At 34.0% G+C, this 19,920-nt stretch overlaps 1 protein-coding gene and 2 long non-coding RNA genes across 3 annotated transcripts; 2 read left to right on the top strand and 1 right to left on the bottom strand.

Moving 5' to 3' along the window:
• Nucleotides 1-6,237: 6,237 nt before the first annotated feature.
• On the bottom strand, nt 6,238-8,541 carry LOC141670858 (GDSL esterase/lipase At5g45960-like). Its single transcript, XM_074476895.1, has 5 exons — nt 8,250-8,541; nt 8,000-8,130; nt 7,663-7,899; nt 6,923-7,187; nt 6,238-6,784 (listed from the first exon to the last, which is right to left on the bottom strand). Exons 1-5 carry the CDS (start codon nt 8,515-8,517, stop codon nt 6,588-6,590), a joined length of 1,098 nt encoding a protein of 365 aa, XP_074332996.1. The 5' UTR covers nt 8,518-8,541; the 3' UTR covers nt 6,238-6,587.
• A 4,245-nt stretch (nt 8,542-12,786) lies between these two features.
• On the top strand, nt 12,787-13,284 carry LOC141671545 (uncharacterized). The gene is made up of 3 exons (XR_012555167.1): nt 12,787-12,934; nt 13,033-13,132; nt 13,238-13,284. It is a non-coding gene; the product is annotated as an uncharacterized LOC141671545 (long non-coding RNA).
• A 1,368-nt stretch (nt 13,285-14,652) lies between these two features.
• LOC141675256 (uncharacterized) lies at nt 14,653-15,389 on the top strand. The gene is made up of 3 exons (XR_012555958.1): nt 14,653-14,784; nt 15,010-15,096; nt 15,324-15,389. It is a non-coding gene; the product is annotated as an uncharacterized LOC141675256 (long non-coding RNA).
• Nucleotides 15,390-19,920: the final 4,531 nt, after the last annotated feature.

Raw genomic sequence — 19,920 nt, 5'->3', positions numbered from 1 at the left:
CCAATCACCACCATTCCAACCCAACTCTAAACCACAATCACTAAGCTACTCTAATACCATATCAACCAAAATCATTCTAATATACAAAGTAAAGCTAGGGTTTAGAGATGTTATACCTTCCTTGAAGCTTCTTAATCAATGAAAGATCCTTGGAATGCCCATGGAAGCCTTGATCTATGCTTAAGCTACCTTGAACTTTCATAAAAATCAAGAAAACCAAAGTTATTTCTTGAAGGTTAATATTCACCATCTTCTTCCTTGATTTATAAAAAAAGATTGGCTTGGAATTAGAAGCTTAAACTTATAGGAAGTATGTAACTATCCATGGGGAAGCTTAGATAAATACCTTGCTAAATAGTAAGTGGTGGAGCTTGGATCTTCATTTTGCTAAGAAAGAAGCCGAGAGCTTCATGAAGAAATGGAGGGTTTTGTGTTTTGTTTGATGAAAAAAATGAAATGTTTTGCTTGGTTGGTTGAATTTTGATTTGTTTTAGGTTAATTACCTAATTAACCTTGACTTTGTGTGGTTATCATTCAACCACACTTCCTTCCCTCCTATGTCATGCTTACATCACATTGCTATGTCATCATCCCTTTCTTGCCCTCTTCTCATTGGTTGGATGACATCATCCCCTCTAATCTCTTTGATTAGCTTCTAATTGTTTGCCTAATGACCGCTTATCTGTTATACGGTTCGCTTAACTTTCGTTCTCGTTTCTCGTTTGAGGGATCATACCCGGGATCTTATTACTTGGGTTTCCTTAACCTTTCTCAATACATTATAATCCTTTTATGATCCTTTCTTATAATCCTTTTATTTAAATCCTTTTTATCCTGTTACCTTATACCCAATTCTTTCCGTATCTAGTGGATTCCTGGGAAAAAATCAAAGTATTCGGAATTGGATTCTGACGATCTTTACATACACTTATATACCATATAGAGTACTAATAAAATCTCAGAATATCCATAACAGAATCCCTACATAGTGGAGCATGAAAAGTTTTCTCATTCAGCAAAAACACTATTCATAAGGGTTTCAAAAATTGGGGTTATTACAGCAACCACCCAGAAATGATCAATCTCCGGAGCACCAACATTGGCGATAGCCCTGTCATATTTTTCAAATTTTTTGAAAGCCTCGATAGCTTCAACCTTAGGTCTCACAGCAGACAACTGCTTCCGAAGCTCAGCCAACTCATACTTTAAATCTGCGGCTTCCTTTTCAGCATTTTCAGCCCGGGTTGTAACATCGGTAAGATGCTTGTTCAGTCCGTACAGAGAAGTATCCTTCACAATAATCTGGTCCCTCAACTCCCCTATCTCAGCATTCTTATCAGTGATAGAATCACGGGCATCCTTCAATTCATTATACGCAAGGGAAGCAGATCCGGCCATATAGCCACCAAGTTGCAGAAAATTAAATGTATGTATTACAAAATATTCTAAGGCAAAAGAATAGAAGCAGGAACAAGAACAGAAATATAATATACCTGACCCCAGAGTCGGGTACACTCTTTCATAGTGGCATCGAATCCGGAGTGATTCATTCTCTTCCACTCATCCTCAGTCGGGATCCCAGCCATTAAACGAGCAACTTTAACCTCCAACTTCGGGCTGCTCTTCTCCGGTCGCTCCACGTCCACACTCTTCCCCTTATCCGCTCCGAACTCAGCACCAACAGAAACATTCTGAGCCCGGGGAGATTTCGAACCGGCACTCCGAAGCCTTTTCTTCTTCCGGGAAACATCCACTTTAGGAACCTCCCCAAGAGGCTCAAACTCTTTCGAATTCTCGAACTCATCCCCAACCTCCACAACAACATCTTTCTCCGGACCCTTATGCTGCTCCCCGAACTCTGGTCTACTAACAACGTTACTTTGATATCCCTCCTCCGGAGCAGCATTGGAACTGGACCCGCCAGCAACAGCCTTCTTTGTCAGCTTCCCAAACCCTTCAAAGCATCACTGTATGCCGAAGAAGACATATCCGGATTATAGTGAGGTAAACCTTCCATAAAACAAAATAAAAAACAAGTCACAACAAACACTTTACAAAAATCAATCACGAAAGAACAGTGCAGAAAAAGAAAGTAATCCGGACTCAAAAGGAATAACTTACAATCCAGTTTATGCATGGTTTTCTGCATCATAAAGGTGTATTGGGTCAGATGCATACCCAAACACTCACAAAATGTAAAGACTAACCGAATTGCATCTCCCCAGAGTGTAGCCCGAGAAAACCTAGTCCGGACTCCCTCAGCAGCGATATGAGGGAGATAATAAAAATCCACTTCCCTAAGCATAATTAACCCCCCATTCCAATGCTTCAGCGAAGATTGCTGAATAACTGGCCTATAAGAGGAGCCATACCCACACTCCGCAGCCCAGAATCGAATCTCATACAGCGGCATCTGGCTAGACCTAACTAAACTAAATTTATGATGTCACAGCTTAAAAGTGGGCTGAACCTTAAACTGGTTGCAGGAAGCAATGAACCAGGTCATCCACTTTATCACATTGGGAGTTATCTCCATCGGAAAAAGCTTATATTCATACTTACAAAGATGTTTGAGGAAGAGGTGCCAGTGTGGATTCCATCCGGACCGAAGATGCTCCAGCCACACCGGAACGAACCCGTCGGCCGGTCTATGATATATCCTCTCTCCGGGCTCAGGTCACCTCCACTAAATCCGGGGATCTATATGGAAAGCAGCCTGTACCGAAGGGTCCTGTGCCGCATGGTCCAAGGCGGCATACTCCTCTTTCAACTCGTAAGGCTCTTTAGCCACAATACTCCAAGCAAACCTCCTATCAAATTCAGCCCGATCATACGGCTCCGGACCAGCATTAGGCTACCTCGCATACCCGGACCTAATACTCCTATAGTAAAAGTTATTCTCGATCTCCTCACTCTTCGTGATGAAGTAGCCCGGGACGTCCACCCACAACCCCTCCGGAGTACAAGGCACTTTCCTAGGTGAAATTTTAGCTATGGTCATTTTGAGATTGTGCTGGCATCCGAAGTGGACGCCTTCTTCCCCATCTCAGTACGCTCACAGTCACTAGAAGAATCTGAATCAAACACCCTCGGATAGCAGGAGATATAAGTGTTGGTACAAACTTTAGTCCGGACCATATATCTATTAAAAATGATAGAGGTTAGTCTAAATCCCTACAGATTACTTATCTTGAATTCTACATGGTCTGGACTACCCTATGTTCAATTTTATTAAAGTCACAAGCAACCAGTCCGGACACCCGGACTGCATCAGCCAAAAAAACCCCATAAAACCAAAAACGGAAAAACCCCAAACTGCGAATCCGGACTACAAATAACCCAGAGACCCCAAAAACCTAGTCCAGACTCCAATTACACCCAACCGAAACAACACAGAATCAAATATATATCTACGAGTCTGGACTCTATGTTCAAGCTCGGACCAACTACAAACCCTAATCACAGAAACGCTTCCAAAACAAAATCAAACACCAAAATTTGACACAAACACATATACATACAGATATATACACACAACCTCAACTGAAAACAGACACAAAAACACAGAACAAACAACCATACAACAACAGAGACGATTCATGATAACATGGGTCGACAAGAAAAGCAAATAAAAAAAATAAGAAGAAAGAAAACTTACAAGAACAAATAATATGGAGCGAATGAGGACGACCAAACAAAGATCTCAAAGACCCAAGACTCTTGTCAACAAATCCGAGAAGAAACCTGGAAGAAAAAGACAGAAAACAAGAAGAAGAATGGAGAGGGAAATTGTAGAAAGGTAAAAAAATAAAAGAAAAAGAAGGGGAAGCCTATTTATAGGCGGTATGAATACCAAGGGGTCGAGCCACGTGACAAAATCTCAGCCGCCCATCCAGAATGCGTATATACACAATGATATATATATATACGCAATAATAAATTCAAAATATTATTACGACACGTCTTTTGAAAAAAGACAAGTGTAATAATTCAAATCATTGGGGGAAAAGCTCCAAAACCGTTCCAACTTCCAGTCCGGAGTCGTGAACTCAACGCAATCCGGACTGGGGGCAAGAAAAGCTCAAATTCTTTTAAAGACAACCAACCTTAGTCCTGATTGGCTTAACTCAACTCAATTCGGATTAGGGGGCAAGCAAAGCCCAAATCCTTCTAAAGACAACTAACCTTAGTCCTGATTGGCTGAACTCAACTCAATCCGGACTGGGGGCCAAGCAAAGCTCAAACTCTTCTAAAGACAACTAACCTTAGTTCCGATTGGCTGAACACAACGCAATCCGGACTGCGGGGAAAGAAAAGTTCAAATTCTTCTAAAGACAACCAACCTTAGTCCTGATTGGCTAAACTCAATGCAATCCGGACTAGGGGGCAAGAAAAGCTCAAATTCTTCTAAAAGATAACCAATCTTAGTACTGATTGGCTGAACTCAACTCAATCCCGACTGGGGGGCAAGCAAAGCTCAAATCCTTGTAAAGACAACTAACATTAGTCCTGATTGGCTGAACTCAACTCAATCCGGACTGGGGGCCAAGCAAAGCTCAAATTCTTCTAAAGACAACTAACCTTGGTCCTGATTGGCTGAACTCAATGCAATCCGGACTGGGGGGCAAGAAAAACTCAAATTCTTCTAAAGACAACCAACCTTAGTCCTGATTGGCTGAACTCAACGCAATCCGGACTAGGGGCAAGAAAAATTCAAATTCTTCTAAAAGACCACCAACATTAGTCCTGATTGGCTGAACTCAACTCAATCCGGACTGGGGGCCAAACAAAGCTCAAATTCTTCTAAAGACAACCAGCCTTAGTCCTGATTAGCCGAACTCAACGCAATCCGGACTGCGGGCAAGCAAAGCCCAAATTCTCCTAAACACAACTAACCTTAGTCCTGATTGGCTGAACTCAACGCAATCCGGACTGGGTGCAATCAAAAGCTCACGTTCTTCAAGCAAAGCCAACCTTACTCCCCCATCCAGAAAATCTGCATAAGGGAGTGGGGGCACATGATAGTACACGTAGCTCCTGCATGGACTAGGCCCGGACTCCTAACTTAGTCCAGTCCCGCACACTTTACTAGTCATAACTGGTCCAGTCCCACAAGCCCAATTTTGGGAAATCCCTGCACGTGAGGCACTTGCCTAAGCACATGATAAGAACAACTATCACCCATCAATCATGGGAATAATCAGGGCACGTGTCAGAGGATTCTCAGAACATTCCTCAGTCAGTCTCGCGCTGACACGTGTAAAGCATCCACTCCAGCCAAGTGTCCTCCGCTCCTAGAACCAATGGCTACGATTTAAAGGTACCAACCCCAAAACCCTATCCTTGGGCTATTTATAGCCCAAGAAGGTAAGATATTGGGGTTAATCACTCTCTTGCACTCATATACACACACAGCCACCTTACATTCATATTTATCTTCATCTTCTCCAAAACGAGTTCTTATTCTCACATCGGAGGCGCCGCGGAACCAAAATCCATTTCCGGTGTTGTTTTGTAGGAAGTCCACCACACATCATCACAGCGGCGAATGATCCAGGCACGGTGTCGAAGGAGCAGCCCCTTCCACCATAAGTTATCGGTCTATTTTGATGAAGTTAATTAATAGACCGCACGAACCTGGCCCTTTAGCATCGTGCAAAAAAGGTTAGTAGAAAATAAAAACTTTTGAGTAGTTGAAAAGAGAAGGCAACGAAAAATGAAAGAGAATTTAAGAAAGTTACAAACATTTAATGTCGGGGTAAGAGGGTCGATTCCAGATCCAGCGGAGGCCAAACGAACACTAGTGAGAAGCTTTTGGGTCCAAATATGGTGGCAGACTGGCAGGTAGTCTTTGGTACCAGCTAAAGATGCTATTTTCAAAAATTCATTTGATCAAATATCAATCGCAATAATATTCCCACATGCTTATAACATGTAAACACGCACAGCAATCCTGTGGGCTACAATCATAGCCTAAACAGTAAACAGTATCCAACTCTAAGTTAAACAAGTAGATTACCAGAAAAGTCAGGGACTGGTAAATCTTCTGGTGGGTACGGTGGGAAGTTGCATTTTAATATAGTCCGAACGTAGTTATTGTTTCCTGGATCAACCATGGAATCTCCGAACACAAAAAAAAGGTTATATTACTTGAATTAATCCTGTTTGGGGTTTGTGTGTGAACTAATGAGTAATGACAACAAAATGAGATAAAAGTGAATCAGGCTATGTAAAAGGTATATGAAACAAGGACTCCCATAGCTATATTGTCAAGTATAAAGATATAAGCATGTACATATATAATCCAGATTCCATGCTAGCTCTATAATGAATAGAGCTTTGCCTTACTTGTGATAAATCTCCATGTACGTAGCAAACATAATAATTCCATCACACAGCTGATGTATTTTTCACATAATATCAGCTTCTTTAACATGATTATAACTGAAACATACTGAAATTCAAGATTTTGACAGTTTACAAACTAATCATCAGCTTCTTGGCGCTGTGAATTAATTAATTTATGCCTGCAAAAAAAATTAACCGGAGGCCAAGGCTGATCCACGTTTGAAAGGTATGATCTGGAACTAATCTGACTGGAGGATGAGATCAATGGTGGGAATGATTGCCTTGAATAAGAGAAAATATGTTCTTTCAGTTGGATGTACTGAGTCGAAGAACACAAACTCAGAAACATTAGAGCAAAGCCTTGATTTTGCATTGCACAAATAAGACACTTCTATTAAGCCAGTACCACAACAACCACTATCTACCTCAGTAAAACCTGCACCACAACCATCACACCAAGCATATTCACTATTTAGTTATGTTTACATTCTCAAACGTTTTTTCGATGCTGCAATATAGCACGCTTTTAAGTAACTTATAAGATAAGCTAAACGGACAGAATATATATCCATACCATATTTTTCAGGATCTCGAATAATATCCATGAGCGTTTTATATATGTCAACATGATAAATCTTGGACTGAATCCCTTGCATTTCCTTAGCTTTTTGCATAACCATATGATTAAAATCTTGTGCAACGGAAGACATTTCTGTAATACACTCGCGATTATGATCAAGAATATTATGGTGTGAATATAGAGTTATAGCGCCAGGCAAGCATCCAAACGGAGGTACTCCTACTATCACTATCTTACGAGCTCCAACATCCTGTAGATCCTATAATTACAAAGCTCCAACGTTATTTCTACCACATCATAATTATCAACTACAAGTTTGCACCGAATATATTGTGTTGTACGTAATTAAGTTATAAACAATAAATATAAACAAGATAAATATGTAATACATCGATCTAGACACTCTGTCTCTATCAGTAGTAAATTGTAGTTCCATGGATGCATGTCGACCACATGTGTAAGTATCCACGACTCTGATACAAATAGGTTATTCAATTCAGGTCTATGCAATAATGTTCGACCTAAAAGTGAGAACTATTAAGTGATCATGTATGCATGGAAAAAGTTGGAACATACGTTGTAACATTTATCATGTAAGAAATAACAATATTATCCATGTACAACCCTGCAGAATTGTTGCTACTTGCAGTTGCAAGTTGCAAACTATCAAAGCAGACATGCATGCTGATTAATATTAACCCACATATATATAATACTGTTATGTAAATACTGACCTGTATAAACTGTTGAATTTGTTGGACTAAGAATTGGGAGTAGCCAGGAATTGAATAGCTATATCTTCGTATACCAGAGGCACCATAATAATTGACAACAAAATCGTTTGTTCCTGCGCTGATTACATAAACAGCCTTCTCTATCAGAGCTTCAGTTCTTTCTGTCCCAATCACTGCTTCAACCTTTGTTTTATACTCTTTGAAATTCTCCATTTGTTTTGGCATCGAAATTGTACCCTGCAAATTTATTTCAGAATCCGAATTAAGCCGTGTTCTAAAGATAACACTCGTATGCATAATGCATGAACAATTTTTGGATATGTCAGAAGAGACGAACGTCTAATTTGGCCGTGAGAGGGTCGAATCCAGAGCCAGCAGAGGCGAAGCTAACACCAGTCATAAGCTCATCCATGCTAAGCCTAGAATCCAAATATGGTGGCAAATTTTCCTTCACACCAGCATAAGATGCTAAGCAAACAAGTTCACCAAATTAAAAAAAAAAAATACTGATACAATATATAGCAGTAGATATGTAATAAAGCGAAATTTTTTGTGCTAAGTAGGTACTGGCTAGCTAGATTAATTACCGGCAAAATCAGTGACAAGGCGACCATTGCTAAATCTTCCGGTAGGAATCTGATTCACGAAATTTTCTCCGTAAGGCGGAAAATTGCTCCTGAAGGGAGTTTGAATGTAGTTGTTGTTACCTGGATCAACCGTGGAGTCCCCGAACACAAAAATGGCTAGTTTATCTGCATCACTAGTGCTATTTGAGGTTTGCTTTTCAGCAGCTGATACCAAAGTAAACGGAATGAAGAAAAGGAGACTGTAAATATAACAGTAATTAGTAGACATGTTGCTTGAATAAGAATGTACTACATGCTCCATAGATTCTCTACTATATATATATACACGTCATATGTGTTGTTAGGTAAAATTTAAAGTATGGTCTCCTTTGCTTTGGGTGAAATTAATGTCAGAAATGCATTCTTTCTTAAGGAATAATAATAATTTACAGCTGTTAGATTTGCCGGAAATTTGCTATTACTGTAATACTGTATGTATTCCGTCCACCGGATAAATTATATTTTTATTTTAAAAAAAAGGAAAATTATTTAAAAAACCATATTTTAAGTGAGTATTAAAATGCCTACTAATTCCCGGTATTTCCAAACTCCATTTCTATATTTGCTTAGAGCAACTCCAACAGGTTAAATATATGTGATCCTAAATTAAAATTTAAAGAATATTGGACAAATTTAAGCTCCAGCAGTATGCTAGTAATTCCTTAAAAAGTCAGTATATTTCTCTCATACCTTATTTATAAAGAACTACTAGTGCTTCCTCATCTTGCTTTTAATAATAAAAAATTTATTTCTTTCTCCTACATTTCAAATACATAACTTGAGTTTAAATATAATAATAAAATACTAAAATCCATTTTTATAATAATATTTTTGAAAACATGTTAGAATCTATTGAAGTTGGTCTTATTGTTAGATGAATTGTTTGATATAACTTCTTTACTCTGTTCTTATTTCTTAATACCAGGTAACTTAATTAGCCGCTCGCATAACTTATAAAATATGAATTATACATCACAAAATAAGATTTTTGACTTGATAAAATATCATCTAAAATTTAATTATCCTGACTTCAAAAATACAGTGTCAGTAATCAAACTTTCAATCTAATTTTAAGAAAGAAAAAGCTATTGATATTTGCTACCAAACCTTAAAATCAAAATTTATATATCAGACTATGTATTTGATTTAGTATTGCAATAAATTGGTTTCATCAAAAGATATTTATATATTAAATAAGTAGGTTTATGAACACGTTAAAGAAATATTATTGTTCTTTTTTTCTGTTTTATGTAAAATTTCATGGAATATAGTTTTAATCTGAAACTATTTGAAATATAGTGTTTCTCCCTTTCCTAAAGACAGATCACTGGTTAAGTAGTTAAGTAATTAGTCATTAGATGTATCACTATAATAAAATAGGCCAATTACGACGGCCAACTTACGACGGAAAAAAATGTGCGCCCAACTTATGACGGAAAAAAGTAAAACGTCGTATTTATTTATGACGAAATCCAAAACCGTCGTAAATTTAGTATTTTATTAATAAAATTATGCACGACACGATTAAAAAAAATGAAAATTATTTGAAGTTGCGACGATTTAAACATTTCGTCGTAAGTTAATTATTTTTATTAAAATTTTAACTTGAAATTAAATAAATAAAAAAATTCATCTAAATTTACGACGAAATATTTGCGACGGAAAATATTGGAACATCTAATTTACGACGGAAATTAAAAATCGTCGTAAGTTATCAAAGAGGGAAATTTAACTTTTTCCCCAATTTTTGGCGGGAAAATAAAAATTATTTGAAATTGCGACGATTTAAACATTTCGTCGTAAGTTAAATATTTTTTTTTAAAATTTAACTTGAAATTAAATAAATAAAATTTCATCTAAAGTTGCGACGAAATATTTGTGACGGAAAATATTGGAACATCTAATTTACGACGGAAATTAAAATTCGTCGTAAGTTATCAAAGAGGGAAATTTAACTTTTTCCCCAATTTTTTGGCGGGAAAATAAAAATCATTTGAAATTGCGACGATTTAAACATTTCGTCGTAAGTTAAATATTTTTTTAAAAAATTTTAACTTGAAATTAAATAAATAAAATTTCATCTAAAGTTGCGACGAAATATTTGTGACGGAAAATATTGGAACATCTAATTTATGACGGAAATTAAAATTCGTCGTAAGTTATCAAAAAGGGAAATTTAACTTTTTCCCCAAAAATTTGGCGGTAAATTTGACTTTTCTGATTTTTTTTGCAGATAATAATTTATGACGAATTCCTTCGTAAATTAGCACATCCATACGATTGTATCGTTGAAAAATATTTTTAAAATAATCGAAACACTAATTCAGGATTAAACATTAGTTAGCTGTACTAGTCAAAATGATGTTTGACCGTTAAAATTGCAAACCAAATAAAACTATTTTGATATGAAATTTTGGTTATATCACTAATATATATATCTATTAACATCTATATGGTTGGATCGTTGAAAAATATTTTTAAAATAATCGAAACACTGATTCAGGATTAAACATTAGTTAGTTGTACTAGTCAAAATGATGTTTGACTGTTAAGATGGCAAACCAAATAAACTTATTTTCATATGAAATTTTGGTTATATCACTAATATATATATCTATTGACATCCATATGGTTGAATCGTTGAAAAATATTTTTAAAATAATGGAGACACCAATTATGATTGAATACTAGTTAGATGTAGTAGTCAAACATCGGGTTGACTGTTAAAATGGCAAAACAAATAAAATTATGTTGATATGAAATTTTAGTTGTATCACTAATATATATATCTGGTGACATCCACATGGTTGGATTGTTGAAAAATATTTTTAAAATAATCGAAATAATAATTCAAGATTAAACACTACTTAGATGTACTAGTCAAACTGATGTTTGACTGTTAAAATGACAAACCAAGTAAAAATATTTTGATATGAAATTTTGGTGGTATCACTAATATATATAACTGTTGACATCCATACGGTTGGATCTTTGAAAAATATTTTTAAAATAATCGAAACACCAATTCATGATTGAACAGTAGTTAGATGTACTACTCAAACTGATGTTTGACTCTTAAAATGGCAAACCAAACAAAAAAAATTTGATATAAAATTTTGGTTGTATCACTAATATATATATCTGTTGACATCCATACGGTTGGATCGTTGAAAATAATTTTAAAATAATCGAAACATTAATTCAGGATTAAACACTAGTTAACTGTACTGGTCAAACTGATGTTTGACTATTAAAACGGCAAACCAAACAAAATTATTTTGATATGAAATTTTGGTTCTATCACTAATATATATATATCTATTGACATCCATACGGTTGGATCGTTGAAAAATATTTTTTAAATAATCGAAACATCAATTCATGATTAAACACTAGTTAGTTGTACGGGCCAAATTGATGTTGACTGTTAAAATGGCAAACCAAACAAAATTATTTTGATATGAAATTTTGGTTATATCATTAATATATATATCTCTTGACATCCATACGGTTGGATCGTTGAAAAATATTTTTAAAATAATCGAAACACCAATTCATGATTGAAAAATAGTTAGATGTACTACTCAAACTGATGTTTGACGTGATATGAAATTTTGGTTATATCACTAATATATATATATATCTATTGACATCCATACGGTTGGATCGTTGAAAAATATTTTTTAAATAATCGAAACACCAATTCATAATTAAACACTAGTTAGTTGTATTGGTCAAACTGATATTGAATGTTAAAATGAAAAAAAAAATATTTTGATATGAAATTTTGGTTATATCGTTGAAAAATAATTAAAATATTGAAACACCAATTCAGGATTATAATAAAATTATAATCAGCTAAGATAGTGTATTTATCAAAATTGTAATTGTATTAATTATAACAATGTCAGTAATATTGTTAAGATAGTATTGGAAAAATTATTTTGATACGAAATTTTGGTTATATCATTAAGATAATAAATTATAACAATGTCACTAATATATCGGTAAATTATAATCAGCTACAAGCTTGCTAACAATGTGTTTATCAAAATTATAACGGTATTAATTTATAATCCTATTAACAAAAAAAATCTAGTAAATATACAACTCCATCAATTGAAGAATATAATTGTATGAGATGTTAAAACAAATTGATTATTAATCATTTGAAAGTATCAAATATTTTCAAATTTATCTTACATGACTTATAATGATATTTATTTTAAATATTATTATAATGATACTTAGTTAAAAAATATAGGAAATAAATAATTTTAATTATTATATAATTTAATTGTTATAAATTTTTTATTGAATTTCTGTAAATTAGATCGATTGCAAATTTCTAATCCATGTTCACTTCCTTCATCCAATTCATTCCCCCCGTTTACCCCCCTTTCAATTTCACTTCCCTCTTCAATAAAACACAAACCTAATTGATAGCCTCTTCCTCATCTCTCTTTAACCTCTGCTTCGCTTCCTTCCCTCTGTTAAAATCAACTAATCAGTCTCTTAGATTTTCCTATTAGTGTTATTAGTGATTATCTCGACTATTCTCTTCGGAGAAGTCAAGGTGTTGCTGCTCAACTAGATCGATTAAAATGAATAGATACTCAGGTATTCTCTTTGTCCTTGCTACTCAGGTATTTTTATTTATTATGACCCCGAAACCCCCATTTTCAATCTGTTTTCTTTAGTTTTGATTTTGAAAGCTTTTGTAATTAAAGAGGCTTTGCTATAGGTTTTGGTTTCAACTTCTTGATACAATCTTTCTCTTCATCTGGGCTTTAACTAAACACCCTATTCTTCCAAGATGACTGCTCTTTTGCACTCTATTTTTGGTAAATATTAGTCTCACAGTTTGGTTCTTGATTGATTTTTTGTTTCTTGGTTTTGTTTGTTTGGTGATTTTAACTAATGGGTTGATTCCTTTTTGGTGTAAACAGAGATTCTGACTCCAGCTTTTTCCCATCCGTTTGTTCCTATTGGTGCTGCTGCTGGAGCAGATTATCCAGCTCCATTGATTTCGAGCAATTGAGGGGGAAGAAAGAAGGGGAGGATTGGGAGGAAAGGTGGAAAGGGCATAAGGATAGGAGGCCGTTTGGGCCTCAATCGATAAGTTTTGATGTGTTGTTTTATGATGTTAGTTTTGTATAAGATGTAGGAATTATCTGGCTATATAATACCTAAAATACACACATACACACTTCTTGCGAGAAATATGAGAGGCAGGGTCAAAATATGTCATGCTCATCATATGAATATGAAAAACGTTCTGATTAGATACAAACAAATATTATCTAGTTGGATTGTTTGAGAAGCAGTAGGAATCAATAAGAACGTAGAAAGTGCAAAAATATGTATCTCTTGATTTAATTTAGGTTAGAAACGCAAAATCTAGACATGTATAGCATGTTGGCAGTACCAAACTCAAATTATCAGTATCATACCACAGTTAAATATATATGAGACTGTACTTACTAAATCACCTGGTTCTTAGCAGGAGAGTAAACATTTTACTTCAAATTAATTGCAAAATTGACTTGAAGAACATACATACTTTAGGTAAATACCTCTCTTAACCCTGGCATGCATAAAACGTGATACAAGTGCCAGCACCTGTTGACCTTGAAGAACTAATATAAAACATGCAATAACTTCCCCAACAGAATCTGGCAAGTCCAACCCAACAAATTCAAACCCTTGAACTGTGTTAGACATGGTTAAGCAGAGGTGCAAAAGCAGATAAAACCCCATAAAAATGGTAGATGTTGTCGTAAAATTAGCAAAATACTGGATACCCAGTTTCCAGAGTTCGACTGTGGCTCCACCTGTACTGATGCTAAAACTTGTTCCTTGTCGGAAGCAATGTCCATAGGATCAACTAGGCGTACATTTTGAGCCAACAAAGTAGCATGCTGCTCAAAACTTTCTCTTACACCTTGTCTTAACCCATTTTCTATCATACCTTGCATCATCGTACTCTGCAAAAAGTTAAATTGAGTTTTATAAGCGGTCTTGTCCCTAAAGCGAAATCTATGTCATTTGAAAGGATTTTATTTCGTGCTACCGGGGGTAATGTGTACTTGAAGCAGGCTGTTGTCGGGCACCCAGTCATTGATCCTGTTTCTGGGGAAAAGGTTGATACCTCTGGATTTGGTTGATTATATTCACTTGAGATGATGTAGTGAAAACTGAAAAGTTTATTTCGTAGAGAAATTGCGTAACGTATATGTAGTCCTTTCATTACCTATTCAGTTTGTTTTACCTATAATTGTTATTGCTTGCATCGTTTTTTATATACATACGAGTCGTATATGATAATATTGACTTCCTGATGGTGAAATATCATATAGGTTGGAGAAAAATATATTTGCGGTCTTCGTCTTCGAGGAAAAGCAAAGAATAAAATCCTAAAAATATGTGAAGCTTTTGGAGCAAATCATTATTCTTTTAGTGAGGACTAGCTAAGCAAGCTCAAATGATAACTGAGGTATTCATAGTGCTCCGTTTCATGCTTATGTATCACTCATTGTACATTGTTGGAACTGCTATGTCAAGTTGAAGGGGTCTTGTTCACCTAGGCAGCTGTTGCCTATATTTTTGTCTATTAACACTAAAGTTCCCCTCTTTTCTTTACTTTCATTGTCGTGCTTTACTTGAGTCCTGCACAATTTTCGCTTAATATTTTATTGATAAAGTGTTTTATTGTCGATAGAAAGCCGATAAACGTAAGAAGATACATGCTTTCAAGAGGCAGAATGCATGACAACAATTTCAGACTACCAAAGGCCGAGCTAAGAAGGTTTGTTTTAAATCCATTTATCATTGTATTAATAGCAACATTGAACAACTCCTGATCAGCCTATGTTCTAATAAGATTTACTATTTTAAGCAATTTTTTTTGTATATGTGGGTATATGTGGCTTTACAGTTACTCATGTCATGCAAATGCTGCAATTTGGTAAAAGTTTCTGTTATTTGGTATCAAGTTAATTACACTTTACAGATATTATATATTTTTTAATGCAGGGTACTAGAATTGACAACGCACCATTGAATGGCAATAACTTCCGAAGCAATAATGATGAAGATGAAGATAAAGATGTTGATCGTTACTCCCTTCATTAACTATAGTAATTTTATTTTAATTAGTTATATCTACTGTGTTAATCAGGAAACCTGATTTGTAAGATAACCAAGTTGTGCTTGTAAACTGAATTTAGGTTGTGGGTGTTTGTAAACTGAATTTTAATTTGCTTTCTACTTTTGATTGTGAATTAGTATGGATTTACGGTATAACTAATGTAAATTATGTATTGTGACTTGATTGCGAGGTTTAGAGTTTGTTTTGAGTTTGCGATTGCATAAAATTTTACCAGGTTGAGAATTTAAATTGGAAGCCGAAAATGGCCGGATACTGAAAATTTAGTTTTTGGTTATTCTGGAAAAATAAACTTACGACGGTTGTTCTTCAAACATTCCGTCGTAATTATTCTGGTAAAATGAACTTAAGACGGTTGTTCTTCATATATTTCGTCGTAATGTATCCATTTTCATATTTAATTTTTTTTTTGAATTTTCATTTTCCCAGCTTGTAGGCCCCATCTTCTAAAATACGACGTTTTTTCTGTCGGAAATTTCTAACTTAGGACACATTCTTCCGTCGTAAGTATATAACTTACGACGTTATTGTTCGTCGTATTTTGGTATTTTACGACGATAAATTCCGTCGTAAGTTGATTTATTATTTTATTGAGTATATGGGCCCCTACTTCCTAACTTGCGACGCAATTTTATCTTGTGACGAAAAAACGAACTTACTACTCGACCAAAAGCGACGAATTTTTTCCGTCGTAAATGGCTCAATTACGACGATTTCAGTTCAAAAAAACCGTCGTAAATGGCCAGATTTCTTGTAGTGCATGGATATTTGCAGAGCCGTGCCTGAGATTTCATGTGTGCAAAACTAAAAAAACGTGTCCCTAATCCTAACTATCAAAAATAATACTAGCAAATAATACAACAATAAAAATTAATCAAAATTTATATTTTTAACGTAATTATAATTAATATAAAATTTAAAAATATTATAAGAACATAACATTAAGATAAAGTAATTAAAAAGAATAAGATAATCACATAAAACATAATTCATATTAAACTTATTTATATATATATAAACATCAATTAATTAATATTTTAAATTAAAACTTTTATTTAATATGTAAATATTACTATAATTTAAAATAAACTAATTACCTAAAAATGTATTATTCAGAAAATGATATAATGTATAAACTGTTTAACATTCTTATTCTTCTGGTAATTTTTTCTAATATTTTTAGTTACTTATTTAATATTTACGATTATTTTTTAAAAATAAAATTTGTTCTAGATAATAATTTATAATTATTTTATATTTACTATTTTTAACCTTTCTTCAATTTATATATTTTTATTATTAGAAACAAAATTATACTTATTTATATTTTTTCAAACAAACAAAATATACATATATATACTTGCATCTTGAAAATATGACCCTCAAATTTTAGGGCCCTGTTCCGTCCAACACTTGAAACACCTCATGCATGGCTGTGGATATTTGACATGATGTTCTGATACGTGGGAAGATAAATTACAGGAAGGACTTAAAGGAGTATTTGAGTACTGCTTAGATAGGCCAAGTTTTGGAAAACAGGGGTAACGTAGAGCTTTATTATTAGCCTTATAAGTAGATGATGATCAATGATTTAATGGGTGTACATCTATGATCAATATAAACAACTGTATTGATAGGCAAGTTTGGCCTATAAATAAAATAAAACAAAACAAAATTTTTTTTTGAGAAACTCTCTCTACAAGAAAAAAGAGCAAAAGCGACCAAACAAAAGCGACCAATTATAAATTACAACGAAAACAGTGGTTTTTAACGTCAATCTTGACCAAAAACCGTGCATAAAAACGACCGATATCGGTGAATTTCGTTAACGGTCGCTTTTATTCAGTGGAATTTAATGTCAGTGGGGGTGATTTTTATTAACAAAAGCAACCGCCTATTTTTCAGCAGTCGATTTTAAGGTTTAGAGATTTGGTGGGAAATTGCCGCCACAATGAAGTCTGAAATTAGAAAACAAAAACAACCATCCGGTCGCTTTTAAATTAATTACCAAAAAATATTAAAAAATGCAACGGTCATTTTGGATTTGGTTCTAATAAACAACTAGTATTCCATAAATATAATTTTAAAAAATGTTAGTCCTAAATATATTTTTTCTTCTTTCCAGAATGATAATCTATGTATATATAGTTCACCAATTGAAATTTATAATATATTATCTTGAATAGACAAGAACTTGTACTTTTCCCGAGGATACGACTACATCCATTGTATTTTGTAACATTTTAATTGTAATTTTTAGGCCATCTTCAACACTTTTTTATCCAAATATTCAAATTTGGATTACTAATTAATCAAAACTCTCATCCAAATTTCTAAATTTCTGATGAACTCAAATAGTTGATCCGAATTACATTTTACATATTAATATATGCAAATTTCATATTAAACTTCATTCTTAAATTTAATGGTTATACATGATTAACTATTTATATTATATCTAATAAATTAATTAAATTAAAAATAATTTCTTTTATTACACTTAAAAATGTTAAAATTATATACTTGATTAGCTAAAAAATATTCATTTCACTAATTTATATCTAAAATAACATTAATATTTATTAATTAATCAAAAATTAATTTTAAATCTAATAAACTAAAGTTTTACAAAAATAATAAAATTATTATTTTATATTAAAATAAATTTGAATCAATAAATAGTGGTGATTCAAATTTGGATCTCTTTTAAAGAAGAGTTTAAATAATATGTCTCAAATTTAAATTTTTGAATTAATATTGGAGATGCATTTAGTTTAATATACTAGAAAGTATGCCTGACCTCCCTGTACTGAATAATGTTGTAGATTGCATGTACAAACATATTGAAAACCTATATAAAGTGTATTGTGGGAGAGTGACCCAGTTTGATGTACAATTCGCATGTGCTATGTACAAAATCGGAACGCCCGCACTTGTCAAGACACTTAACAAATAGGATAATCGGATTAATTTTGGATTTTGGATATGATCAATTTTAAATTGAATTTATTTTCGATTATGATATATTGGAACGTTCAATATATTTATATAAATTATTTTAGAAGAAGTGTTAAGGTACATTTAAAGTTATGTAATACCTTCGAAAGTAGATAACTAGTAAATTTCATTAAAAATGTATTTCTTGAATTTAATTTGGGTTTAATCGGAATCTTGTAAACATCTGATATAATATTTCGGAAAATTTTAGGTTAAATTTTCTGTTCATTTATTTTTCGGTTTGGATCAAATCTGTATTTCAGATTGTTTTCTGATTTGACTATATTATACTCATTTCAGTTCGGATCATAGCATTTCAGATCCGTTAAATTTTGATTTATCTAATTCGAATGTCAGCTCAGATCTTGGTTTCACAAATTTCCGTTCGGATTGAGACCCGTATTGTGAGGACTATGTACTTGCGACAAGAGCTTTTCTACCTATATATATAAGAAAGCCGACACAGTACTTTAGTTGATGGAGCTATGGGATGGGAAAACCAGAAGATTTAAAGAGTGGAGCATATTCCGTTTTGAAGTTGTGGATGTGAATTCAATAAGTTAGACATTTAGTTTGTACTAGTTTGTAATTAGTAGGGGCTATAACAGTTACTTGTCATTTTTGTTGATGACTAGTTGAAATAACAGGTAGAACAACCACGAATTATATACATCAAATATGCATGCAGGGGGAGTTCACGAGGACGAGCCGTGCCGGGTTCGGCGGTTCGATAAACGACAATTCGTGAACGGCCCGCGATTTACCCGAGTTAAACGATTTTGGTGGTTTACACGAGTTGCAGACAGATAAGGGGAGACGGCGAACCGGGCTCCGAATTTGGCGAGCCGAATTATATGAACACTGTATTTTTTTCTAATAGGATGCCCTTGATTGTAGTTGATTGACAGATAACATTTGACAAAGATGATTCTTAATAATACAAATTAAATTATTAGCTAATTAGCAAGCAGTAGCAATGTAGCATGTGAGCAGGATGACGCATGACATGGATGATGGAACCTGGTGCATGGGATTGGTGAACAGGAAAAGAAAAGACCTCTTGCGTGCCGAGCGTGCCGATTTAGCCGGCCGGTTCACGAATTTTCTATTTTTTTTGACAAATATTTTTTTAAAAGGTTAATGTCTCTTTTTTTGGTAAATAAATCAGGTGCTTTTTTATATTTTCGTTGTTCATTTTTTTAAACACCCATTACCAACAAATATATATGAATGATTGTTAATTAATAAAATTTATAACATTTTGCATATATTTAAAAGTTTTCAAATTAGAAATTTAAAATAATATAAGATAGTATCTTTCAAAAATAAAAGTTAGGCAGCCAGGTGGTGAATCGCGTGCCGGTTCCGGGCCGGTTCCGGTTCAATCCAATCCAACTCGTGCTCGGCTCGTTTTAATATACGGTTTGTGCCGAATTTTGAACCGGCACGTCACGAGCCGAGGTATAT

This window comes from Apium graveolens, chromosome 7 (assembly GCF_009905375.1).
Source record: "Apium graveolens cultivar Ventura chromosome 7, ASM990537v1, whole genome shotgun sequence".
NCBI classification, from domain to species: domain Eukaryota; kingdom Viridiplantae; phylum Streptophyta; class Magnoliopsida; order Apiales; family Apiaceae; genus Apium; species Apium graveolens.
The sequence above is the reverse complement of the archived record's forward strand: the minus strand, read 5'-3'. Positions and strand labels throughout refer to the sequence as shown.

What these genes read in the sequence shown, in the direction of transcription:
- LOC141670858 (XM_074476895.1), bottom strand. Translation starts at nt 8,517, where the DNA reads ATGTCTACTAATTACTGTTATATTTACAGTCTCCTTTTCTTCATTCCG. An exon ending in CTCTCACGGCCAAATTAGAC is followed by an intron (nt 7,900 to 7,999) that starts GTTCGTCTCTTC and finishes ATAAATTTGCAG; the next exon opens with GGTACAATTTCGATGCCAAA. An exon ending in TCGAGATCCTGAAAAATATG is followed by an intron (nt 6,785 to 6,922) that starts GTATGGATATAT and finishes GTTGTGGTGCAG; the next exon opens with GTTTTACTGAGGTAGATAGT.